Below are 12195 nucleotides of genomic sequence, written 5' to 3'. Positions count from 1 at the left end.
GGGGTGGTATCGATGAAATTCTTGTTCGGATGTTGTATCATAGATGACAAAGTGGCCAATGCATCGACAAACTCATTCTGAATTCTGGGACATGCCGAAACTCTATCTTTGCAAACCTCTTTCTCAATTCCCGCACATGGTGTAGATGGCAATATCTTGGAATTCTTGGTGGCCCACTCTCCTTGTACCTGGTGCACAAGCAAATCAAAATCACCGATTACCAGCAGCTCCAGAATATTCATGTCGATTGCCATATTGAGTCCTAGTATGCAGGATTTATACTCTGCCATGTTGTTGGTGCAGGGAAATCTGAGTTTAGTAGATACCGAATAATGTTGATCTATTTCTGATACTAAAACCACTCCAATGCCCACTCCTTTGAAATTTACAACTCCATCGAAGAACATCCTCCAACCGTCGTACGCTTCGGTAATGTCCTCTCCTACGAATGACACCTCTTCATTAGGAAAATATGTTTTTGGGGGCTCGTATTCTCCTCCCACCGAATTTTCAGCAAGATGGTCTGCCAATGCTTTTCTTTTGACTGCCTTTTGAGTTACGTAAACGATATCGAACTCACTCAACAATATCTGCCACTTGGCTAACTTCCCAGCTGGCATGGGTTTCTGAAATATGTACTTCAAAGGGTGCATCCTGGATATGAGGTATGTGGTATAGGCACATAAGTAATACCTCAACTTCTAGGCCGTCCAGGTCAAAGCACATCAAGTGCGTTCCAGCAGAGAGTATCGTGCCTTATAAGGTGTGAATTTCTTACTTAGGTAGTATATGGCTTGCTCTTTTCTCCCTGTCTCGTCATGTTGTCCCAGAACATATCCGAAGGCTCCATCCAATACGGATAGATAGAGTAGCAAAGGCTGTCCTGGTTCTGGCGGGACCAAAATCGGTAGTGTGGACAGGTACTCCTTGATTTTGTCGAAAGCCTTCTGATAATCCTCGGTCCAGCTTGTTTCGACATTTTTCCTTAGCATCTTGAAGATGGGTTCACATATGACTATGGACTATGCTATGAAGCGACTGATATAGTTAAGACGTACTAGGAATCTCATCACGTCCTTTTTGCTCCTAGGAGGCGGTAACTCTTGAATAGCCTTAACTTTAGACGGGTCCAGCTTAATCCCTCGACGACTGACAATGAATCCCAGTAACTTTCCTGCGGGAACCCCGAATGCACACTTTGCGGGGTTTAGTTTTAAGTTGTACCTCCTTAACCTATCAAATAACTTTCTCAAGTCCACTATGTGATCCGCGGCCATCTTGGATTTGATAATGACGTCGTCCATATACACCTCTATTTATTTGTGTATCATATCATGGAAGATGGTGTTCATGGCTCTCATGTAAGTAGCCCCATCATTCTTTAGACCAAATGGCATCATTTTGTAACAGTATACCCCACATGGTGCAATAAAAGCTATTTTCTCTACGTTTTCTTCATCCATCAAGATCTGGTGGTAACCCGTAAAGTAATCTACAAAGGATTGGAGTTCATGATTGGCGCAATATTTGATCAGGATGTGTATACTTGGCAGTGAAAAGTCATCCTTGGGACTTGCTCTGTTTAAGTCTCGATAGTCAACACATATTTTGACTTTCCCATCTTTCTTCAAAACTGGCACAATATTGGCTAACCAGGTTGGGTACTCAACCACCCTGAGGACTTTGGCTTTGATCTTCTTAGTAACTTTCTCCTTGATTTGTAAGGCTCATATTTAATTTGAATTTTCTAAGTTTCTGCTTCACCAGCGGACACATGGGATTGTTAGGCTGCTTGTGAGCCACTATGGACGTGCTCAAACCGGTCATGTCATCATATGACCATGCGAAGATGACCTCATATTCCTTTAAGAAACGAATGTACTCTTCTTTCTCTGTTGGTGATAAGTCAATGTTGATGCGAGTCTCCTTGACGGTCTCGGCATTCCCCAAATTTACTGCTTTGGTTTTGTCCAGGTTGGACTTAGGCTTATTCTCAAAATTTTCAACCTCCCTGACAACTTCCTCAGGTATCTCATCTTCTTCATCCAAATCACTATCCTCATATTGCGTTGCGTCATTACATGTCACAGTCACCGGTTCATCAGGAAAAGTAATAATAACGATGTAGAAAGAAAAAGTGTTGAAGATAATAATGAATAATAAAGGGCAATGCATTTGATTAAAACTGAAAAACATTCAAGCAAGTACGGCTCGATGAATCGAGCATTTATTTTTAAACAAATAAATCTTTAAAACAAAATTACTGAAAATCTTAGATGCCTAGAATGGCTATAGAAATAAAATCTACCAAGCTACCTACGGACTCGGCGGGCCCAGGATAGTGTGGCGATCCAGTTCCTGAGAACAACTCCCTTCTCCACAGTTTAAATAGTGAGGCCTTCTTCCTCCTCCTCCTTAATTAGTGCACTACAACTAATGCTTCTTCTTCTGTGGTTCCCCATATTGTATCAACTTGGTGAAAGCCTGATCCATATTTGGCACTGGTTGCTCGAGAGGGTAATAAGGTCCATGCCATGGAGGTGACCAATCATTATACTCTTGCCATGTGTTCTGGTATTCGAGCCCGAAGGTAGTACCATGACATTTCAGCTGTATCAGTTTGGTGATGCCTTGGAGATTCTTCCCAAGCCCCTTGCTGGGTTCATACCCAGACCATGCCAGTATGCTTTCTATTTTGCTACTCCACCATTTGTCTTTCTCAATGGCATTGACACATTCGATATGATGATAGGTTTCCCCTCCTAGCCTTCTTCTATTCCCGATAACTGATGTGCCGGAGAATTTTGACACATTTAATACAAATTGCTTAGATTTTAGCTTGTTTTAAATGCAATTATCTTTTATACTTATGTAATTTTAATGATTTGAAGTATATGAGGTTTAAGGACCCAAGAACATGGAAATGAAATCAAAAACCGCAAAAGGACAACAAAAGGGCAAAATCGATCGCAAATGTGAGAATGCGGACTGCAAATCCAACATACAGACTGCATAGTACTTAAAGGAATCGTAAAGCCCAACAGTCTGTTGGCCAAATTCAAGCTCAAGAAATGGGGTCCATTATGCGACCGTATAATAGGTTTGTGGGCCGCATAATGGATCGCAAACTCCTTGTATAAGTTGCTGAAGGCAGAAATATGGTGAGAAATGCGATCGCAAATCAACAATGTGGACCGCATAACCTAAATGCGTCAAATACCTGGGAACTAGGGTTTCGAAGATGCGATGACTGTGACGAGAATGCGGACCACATGTCTGTTATGCGACAGAAATGCGGTCGCATAATTGACCTGGAAGGCTATTTTTATCCGAAATTGGTCCCGAGTTTTAGCCCACTATAAATAGATTTATTGGGGGTTTTGTGGGGGTATCTTGTCTTGTTTTTGAGCTACATTCCAACCTTTGAATATTCCTCTCTTTTGGTAGCTTTAGGAGTGAAGAATCTTGCACTTTGTAAGCTTTATGGCATTTAATATTCTCATCTTTTGGTATTTTAGCATGAGTAGCTAGCTTTAAATACTAAGGTTGTGGACCCTAAATGGGTGTTTAACATTGAATATATATATATAATGGTTGGTTAATATATATATATATATATATATATATATATATATATATATATATATATATATATATATATATATATATATATATATATATATATTTCTCATTCTTCATTTATTGTTGGTGGTTGCAAACATTAACAAGAGCCATTAAACTCTTTCTTTACTTTGAAAAGTGAGTTAGAGTTTGGTAGAAGTAAATATCAAAGACTCAAGGCTTTAAACCTTATTTAATGGAATGACTTAGGAATAAGTGGATTTTATTTGGCATAAATTGATTGCTCTTAATTGCAACTCTTTTATATTTGGAAAAATCATAAAGAGGAAATACTATCCAACTACTGGAAAATATTGGGTAGTCATTTCGAAATCATTTGCATATCTAAAGAACCTTCCATTAGAAATATATCATACCAACACCGATAGAATTATATTTCATTGAAGGGGACACAACCTTGGTTTCCTTAATCAAATTATTTACATTCTCAGCGTTACAATTAGTTATTTCTTCAAATCACAATCATATAATGCTCTTGCTACAATTAATGGAATAGAATTACGACCTAAGTCAAGTAGCACACTACTCGAGTAACCTTTTCACACCTATTCCCTATGGGATTTGACCCCAACCTTGTTAGGTTATTGTATTTGACACCGACTGCTTCACATTATTTAATGAAAGTATAATTTGAGCGTATCAAATTTTGGCACCGTTGCCAGGGAATACGGTTTTGAAATTACTAATTAGTGTGTGCTTTACTTTACATCCTATTCTATACCATAACACTTTGCTTGTTTTGCTTGGTATTGATAGGAAGACATGGCCGAATATGAGGAAGAAATGGAAGAAAATCCTTTTGCAGACATAGATGAGTACATTGAGGATACAAATGCTATTGTACCTCTGGTTGTTGTTGCTACAACTTTCAAAGTGGAACATGGTTTAATCCTAATACTCAAAGCGGAGGGGGTTTTCAGGAATTCCACTGATGATGATCCGACACAACATCTTAGAAACTTCTTGGGTGTGTGTGCGATGCATAAGCAGAACAACGTCTTAGATGATTCCCTAAGGTTGAGGGTGTTCAAGTACTCACTAACTGGTGACACAAGGAAATGACTTCAAAATATGCCACCAAATTCCATTCATTCTTGGCCTGAACTTGTCCGAGCATTCTTAGCTAAATGGTTCCCGCAAAGTAAGAAATCTGAGCTCCGGGATAAAAGTTTCTTTTTCAAGAAAATACCGGGAGATCATCTACATGAGGCTTGGGATCGATTCATGTTATATTTGGTGAGGTCTCCCAACCATGGTTTTCCGGATTCTATCTTGTTGGAGAAATTCTACATAGGTTTAGATCCTATGAACCAATCTATAGCTAAGAATGCAGCTGATGGATCTTTTATGGATAAGACATTCGTAAGGGTCACACAAATCCTTGACAAAATGGCACAACCCAATCAAGCTTGGCACTTAGAGGACACCATAGGTGGAATTGCATATGGTTCTCCTTCCTTGACCAACATGATCAAGGAAAATAAAGAGAGAGATCAACTAATTGCAGGGCTTGCCACCAATGTCAATGTGTTGACAAAGATATTCACTGAAAGCCAAACGAAGAAGGTAAATGTGGTGGAGGATGTGCAATCCATATCAAATGAATACTTTGAGGAGGCAAAATATGTCAACAACTCTCAAGGAGGATATAAAAGACAACAATACCAAGGTCAAGGACAACAAAATCAATGGAGGCCTAACACGCAAGGGAAAGGCAACCAACAGTGGAGAAATGACCAAGGTGTCTCAAATCAAGGAAATTGGAATAACAACAACAACAACAACTTCTCAAATCGGAGTTCAAACCCTTACGTTCCTCTAAAGGGTCAATATTCAAATCAAGGTTCCTCAAGTGATTCCAAGTTGGAAAGCATGCTTGAACGGGTATGTCAAAATCAAGAGATGTACGACACTTCTATGAGGAATATGACCGAGATTGTTGGCTCTCATACCACATCCATTCAAAAATTGGATATGCAAATGAGATATCTCTCTAAGGAGCAAAATCCAAAGCAAAAGGGAACACTTCCTAGTGATACAATTGCGAACCCAAAGGGTAGAGGGAGTGGCCCAACTTCTCATATCATGGCAATTACTACTCAGAGTCGGGAGTTACTACAAGGAGAGAGTGAACAAGTAGTTGAAGTAGAAGAGTCTGAACAAGTGGTTGAGGTTGAAGAGCCAAGTGTTGTTGAAGTTGAAAAGTTCCGGAGGAGTTGAAAGTGCACGAAGTAAATCGGGAAGAGGCAAAGGAAAAGGTAAAAGAGACACCAAAAACTCTACCACCTATTCCTAGACCTCCTCCTCCATTCCCTCAAAGATTTGCTAGGAAGGTTGATGATAGCAAACTCGAAAAGTTTTATGACATTCTCAAGCAGTTATCGGTAAATATTCCATTTGTGCAAGCATTTCAAGAGATGCCGGGTTTTGCTAAATATTTGAAAGATTTGATTACCAAGAAGAGAACCACCAAGAATGAAGTGGTGAATGTGACTCACCGGGTTAGTTCCATCATTGCAACATCCACCATTCAAAAGAAAGAAGAGCCGAGAGCTTCCACCATTTCATGTACTATTGGGGCACATAATTTTGCTAGAGCCCTTTGTGATAATGGGGATAGCATCAACTTAATGCCTCTTTCCATTTACAAGAAAGCAGGGTTAGATATTCCAAGGACCACAAGTATGATATTGCAAATAGCCGATCATTCCATAAAGAGACCGGTGGGAATTGTCGATGATGTGCTTGTAAATGTGGGCAAGTTTCATTTACCCGCTGATTTCGTAATCCTTGATTGTGCAGTTGACAAAGAGATCCCTATCATTTTGGGGAGACCATTCCTTGCCACATGAAGAGCTCTAATGGATTCAGAATGGAATGAGATGAAATTCCGTATGAATGATGAAGAGGTTACATTCCAAGCAAACAAGGGTATGAAACTACCACATGAATATGAAAGCATCTCGGTGATTGATGTTGTTGATGAAGTGGAAGATGCGGTTGAAATGAATATGGAAGAACAATGCCTCGGTGAGGCGTTGGTGGCTATTTTGGTAAATTTCGATCGTGAAGATATGGAGGGGATATATGGAATCAGTCAATGCATTGGAGGGGCTTGGGTCCTACACTTATGCTCCGGCGAAGCTCTCTCTCGACTTGGAGAATAGAGCCACTCCTCCCGCAAAGCCTTCTATTATTGATCCACCGCAACTAGAGCTCAAACCACTTCCACCACACTTGAGGTATAAATTTCTTGGCTCAAATGATATTTTACCGGTAATCGTTTCTTCTTTGTTGAATGATGTGTAGGTAGAACAATTGTTGGATATCTTGAAGGAGCATAGGCAAGCTATTGGGTGGACAATTGCGGACATCTGAGGGATTCCCGCCGGAATTTGCGAACACAAGATCCAATTGGAGAATGAGACTAAACCAAGTGTGGAGCATCAACTACAGTTGAACCCATCCATGTAATAGGTGGTAAAGAAAGAAATCAGCAAGTGGTTGGATGTCGGGGTAGTCTACCCCATTGTCGATAGTTCTTGGGTGAGCCCGGTGCAATGTGTGCCGAAAAAGGGAGGCATGACCGTGATTGAAAACGATAAAAATGAGCTCATCCCAACAAGAACGGTGACCGGATGGAGGGTGTGTATAGATTATCGGAAGCTCAACAGTTCCACGTGCAAAGACCATTTCCCTATGACTTTTATTGATCAAATGCTTGATCGGCTAGCGGGAAGGCTATTCTATTGCTTTCTTGATGGATATTCCGGTTACAACCAAATTAACATAGCACTGGAGGACCAAGAGAAGACAATATTCACTTGCCCTTATGGAACTTTTGCCTTTAGTCGGATGCCGTTTGGTTTGTGCAACGCTCTGGCTACTTTTCAAAGATGCATGATGTCCATCTTCTCAAATATGGTGGAGGATTTTCTAGAGGTTTTCATGGACGACTTTTCGGTGGTAGGTGACTCTTTTGAGCATTGTATTAACAATCTTAGACAAGTGCTCAAGAGATGTGAGGAGACCAACCTTATGTTTAACTGGGAGAAATGCCACTTCATGGTGGATGAAAGCATTGTCTTGGGGCATAAAATTTCAAAACATGGCATATAGGTTGACCGGGCAAAGATCGAGATCATTTTCAAGCTTCCTCCACCTACTTCAGTTAAAGTGTCCAAAGTTTCTTGGGGCATGCCGGATTCTATAGGCGTTTCATCAAGAATTTTTCCAAAATTGCAAATCCCATGTGCAAACTCCTTGAGAAAGATGAAAAATTTATTTTTGACGAGAAGTGCCTCAAAGCCGTTGAGGAATTGAAACACAAGCTCACCACGACACCTATTATTGTCACACCCGATTGGTCTCTTCCATTCGAACTCATGTGTGATGCCAGTGGTGTAGCTATTGGGGCAGTGCTTGGCCAACGTCATAACAAGGTTCTCCACCTGGTCTATTATGCAAGCAAGACACTCAATGGCATGCAAATGAACTATACGGTGACTGAGCAAGAACTTCTTGCCATTGTCTATGCCTTTGAGAAATTTTGGGCGTATTTCTTGGGATCCAAGGTGATAGTGTACACAGACCATGCGACTCTTCGCTATCTTATGACAAAAAAGGATGCAAAGCCTAGGTTGATTCGGTGGGTCCTATTGTTTCAAGAATTTGACTTCGAAGTCAAAGATAGAAAAGGGACGGAAAATCAAGTGGCATATCATTTATCAAGGCTTGAAGAGGCAGGGAGACCAAAGGAAGATCTTGAAATCAACGATGCTTTCCTGGATGAAAACATATTGGCATTATCTAACACTTTTTCTCCTTGGTACGCCGATATTGCTAACTACTTGGTTAGCAACCTTATTTCGGATGGATTGGAAGCTTATCAGAAGAAGAAGTTTTTGAGAGATTGTCGGCAATGCTATTGGGAAGAACCATTCTAGTTTCGTGTTTGTGCTGATAACATCATCAGAAGGTGTATTCCAGAAAAGGAGATTATACCAATTCTAAAGGCATGCCATGAATCACCGGTCGGAGGTCAGCATGGGGGCAATCGAACGGCGACAAAGGTACTTGAATATGGTTATTATTGGCCGTCGATTTATCATGATGCCAATCAAATGGTCAAGGCTTGTGACCAATGTCAAAGGCAAGGATAAATATCCAAGAGGCATGAAATGCCAATGCACTTTGTGATGGTGTCACGACCCAACCCGATGGGCTGCGACAGGCACCAGGTACCTTACTCAACTGAGTACAACGTAACATATATTTCTTATTACATCATCATATACACATGACATATGGGCCTAATAGTCCAACATAATAATTTATAAACTCAAAACATAGGCCAACATATGTCTATAAGCCTCTAAGAGTACACAAATGTCACAAAGGTCGGGATAGAGTCCCGCCATACCAAACAATACACGTCTAAATTTTACTAAACAAACAAGAAACTCCGAAGCAAATGGAGTGCACCAACATCTTCCGCTGAGCTGATAGCCTACTTAGAAGGCTCTCGACCTGTCTATCGAGACATGCGGGCATGAAATGCAGCGTCCCCAGGCAAAAGGGACGTCAGTACGAATAATGTACCGAGTATGTAAGGCACGTAAATAAGTACATAAGAGACATGGAAGAAATATAGAGTATATGACTCAACCTATAAGTCTGAATAACTTTGTAAATCATAAATTACTCTTAGCGTCATACATATGCGTATGAATGTCATGTCATGCATAGGTACATGTTTCATAACATCATCAGCCTCTGAGGGCATCCCATTATATCATATCGGCCACTGTGGGAGAAATCATCATCGTATACCAGCTGATCAGGTGGAGGTGCGTATATAACGCCATAACCTTTCCCATATCCCATATACATACATACACACACACACACATATATATATATATATACGTGTATATAACGCCGTTTGAATTATATTTCAGCCACTATGGGCAACATCATCATCATATACCAGCTGATCAGGTGGTGGTGCGTATATAACGCCATAACCTTTTCCCATATCCCATATACATATATTTACATATATACGCATATATAACGCGTATATAATGCTGTTTGAATCATATTTTAGCTACTATGAGCAACATCATCATCATATACTAGCTGATCAGGTGGTGGTGCGTATATAACGTCGTAACCTTTTCCTATATCCCATATACATATATTTACATTTATATGCATATATAACGCGATCTGGTCATGGGTCAATGCACATGTATGAAATGCATAAAAAATACGTAATAATCTCAATATTCTTTCCGAATAAATTTTCCAACTGGGTATTATTCTGAGACCTATGAACATAAAATAATAATACTTTTCATGGGGAATCAAGAATATAGACACCCCTGCTATTTCTATGAATAGAGCAATTTATAGAAACTGTGTATTTGCTCATTTCTTCAGTATAATTTGGACCATGCCAAAATAAAGAAAGGATGGCCTTAACATACCTGTTCCTGGAATTATTTGAACGGAATGAAGCTTCTACTTAACTGTGTTGAACGAAATTTTGCCTGAATCCCTTTGAAATTTGGAACGAAATTGTGGTGGTCTTCGGTAATTTCTATCGAAATATTTTTGGCTAAAGAGAGGAATTATTTGGACGAAATAGCAGTCGCGTTCTTGGTTTCAAACCAAGAACAAATTGAGGCTAAAGTCATGAGATGTTAAAGACACCCAAGAATGAAGTTTGCTTCTGTTTTCTTGGTTTATAATGGACTTGATACTAATTTAATGTGTCATTTTAATGGGTTTATCAGATTCTTGTAGGGATAAGATTAGACACCTATTTCAATTGTTCATGAGTCATCTTCTTTAATTAGTGGCCTTGTGCCGCGTGGGTCGGGTGTTAGTTTATTAAATTTCATCCACTTATTAGTTAATCGGGTAATATCCCATTACCCGGTATTTAACCAATTACCCGAAAATTTGATAATTATTCCCACTTACTTAAAATATTACTCACTTTTTACATACCTTATACGCCTTACTATTATGGTCATATTGTACCTTGTATGGTACTAGTCCATAAATACTGAATATTTTAGCTTGAGCCGTATTTTATCCCAAAATACCAAATTTCAACGAATTTATTTTCTTCGACTTGCTTCCCCTCTCGCTTTTACGAATTTATTCATCACTTACAATCCTTATAATCTCCAAATAATCTTTTCCTTGGACTGATGTCAATTACCTTACGACAAATTCAACATACAATTCTGCAGGGTACAACACTATCGTAACTTATTACTACGAAGCGTAACATCATCGTAATGTAATACTGCTGGGTAGAACACTGTCATAACTTAATACCGCTGGATGTAACATCATTGTAATACTGCTGGGTGCCAAAGGCAAGGATCAATCTCCAAGAGGCATGAAATGCCAATGCACTTTATGATGGAGATAGAAATCTTCGACGTGTGGGGAATTGATTTTATGGGTCCCTTTGTAAGCTCTTGTGGGATGAAATATATCTTGGTGGCTGTGGACTATGTGTCCAAATAGGTTGAAGCAATTGCCTTACCAAACAACGAGGCAAGGAGTGTGACCACATTCTTAAAGAAAAACATATTCACTCGGTTTGGCACTCCTAGAGCCATTCTTAGTGATGGTGGGTCTCATTTCTGTAACAAGGCTTTCATGGGGCTACTAGAGAAATATGGAGTCAAGCATAAGGTGGACACACCTTATCATCCCCAATCAAGAGGCCAAGTTGAAGTTTCTAATGGGAGATAAAGAATATTCTAGCAAAGACTATTAATGCAAACAGGACCGATTGGTCAAAGAAGCTAGATGACGCGTTGTGGGCATATCGCACGGTGTACAAAACCCCCATTGGCACTTCTCCTTATCGGTTAGTTTTCGGCAAGGCTTGTCATCTACTTGTAGAACTGGAGCACAAAGCCATGTGGGCTTTAAAAAGGTTGAACTTGGACTTGGCTGAATCTTCAAATTTGAGGTTAACACAACTCGATGAAATGGAGGAATTCTGTTTCCATGCATATGAAAGTGCAGTTGTGTACAAAGACAGGATGAAGTTCGTCCACAACAAAAAGATCTTGAAAAGGGAGTTCAAGTCGGGTGACTTGGTTTTGCTCTTCAACTCAAGGCTCAAATGTTTTTTGGGCAAGCTCAAATCGAAATGGTTTGGTCCGTTCAAGGTGGTAGATGTATCCCCTTTTGGAGCTGTGAAATTAGAATTGGAGGATGGGCTCCGAACCTTCAAAGTAAATGGCCAGCGAGTCAAGCACTACTTGGGCACAGATGGAGAAAAACACTTGGTGGAATAGTTGGCTCTTAAAGATGGTCCATGCCCGACCAATGAGTGAAACCAAAGAAAGGCCAACTTCATCGTGCAGCGACGTTAAATCAAGCGTTTCATCGGAGGCGACCCATGTGTGGTAACATCCTTTTTGTCCTTTAAATTTTAACTTTTGTTAGATAGATTAAATTGAGAAAATTAAAGTGTGTGTTAGAGTGTAAGTGATTCAAAAGATCATAACACAGGGT

At 39.9% G+C, this 12195-nt stretch overlaps 1 protein-coding gene across 1 annotated transcript; it reads left to right on the top strand.

The window, feature by feature from the left end:
• The first annotated feature begins 8688 nt into the window (after nt 1–8688).
• On the top strand, nt 8689–11975 carry LOC107761429 (uncharacterized). Its single transcript, XM_016579652.1, has 2 exons — nt 8689–8714; nt 11456–11975. Exons 1-2 carry the CDS (start codon nt 8689–8691, stop codon nt 11973–11975), a joined length of 546 nt encoding a protein of 181 aa, XP_016435138.1.
• The last annotated feature ends 220 nt before the right edge of the window (nt 11976–12195 follow it).

The sequence above is a fragment of the Nicotiana tabacum genome, chromosome 6 (assembly GCF_000715075.1).
Source record: "Nicotiana tabacum cultivar K326 chromosome 6, ASM71507v2, whole genome shotgun sequence".
NCBI lineage: Eukaryota > Viridiplantae > Streptophyta > Magnoliopsida > Solanales > Solanaceae > Nicotiana > Nicotiana tabacum.
This window is presented reverse-complemented; position numbering and strand designations above follow the sequence as displayed.

Bases quoted from the DNA above. Each gene is read 5' to 3' on its own strand.
- LOC107761429 (XM_016579652.1), top strand. From the start codon at position 8,689: ATGGGGGCAATCGAACGGCGACAAAG. The intron at 8,715-11,455 runs GTACTTGAATAT...TAATGCAAACAG, and splicing joins GCAATCGAACGGCGACAAAG to GACCGATTGGTCAAAGAAGC.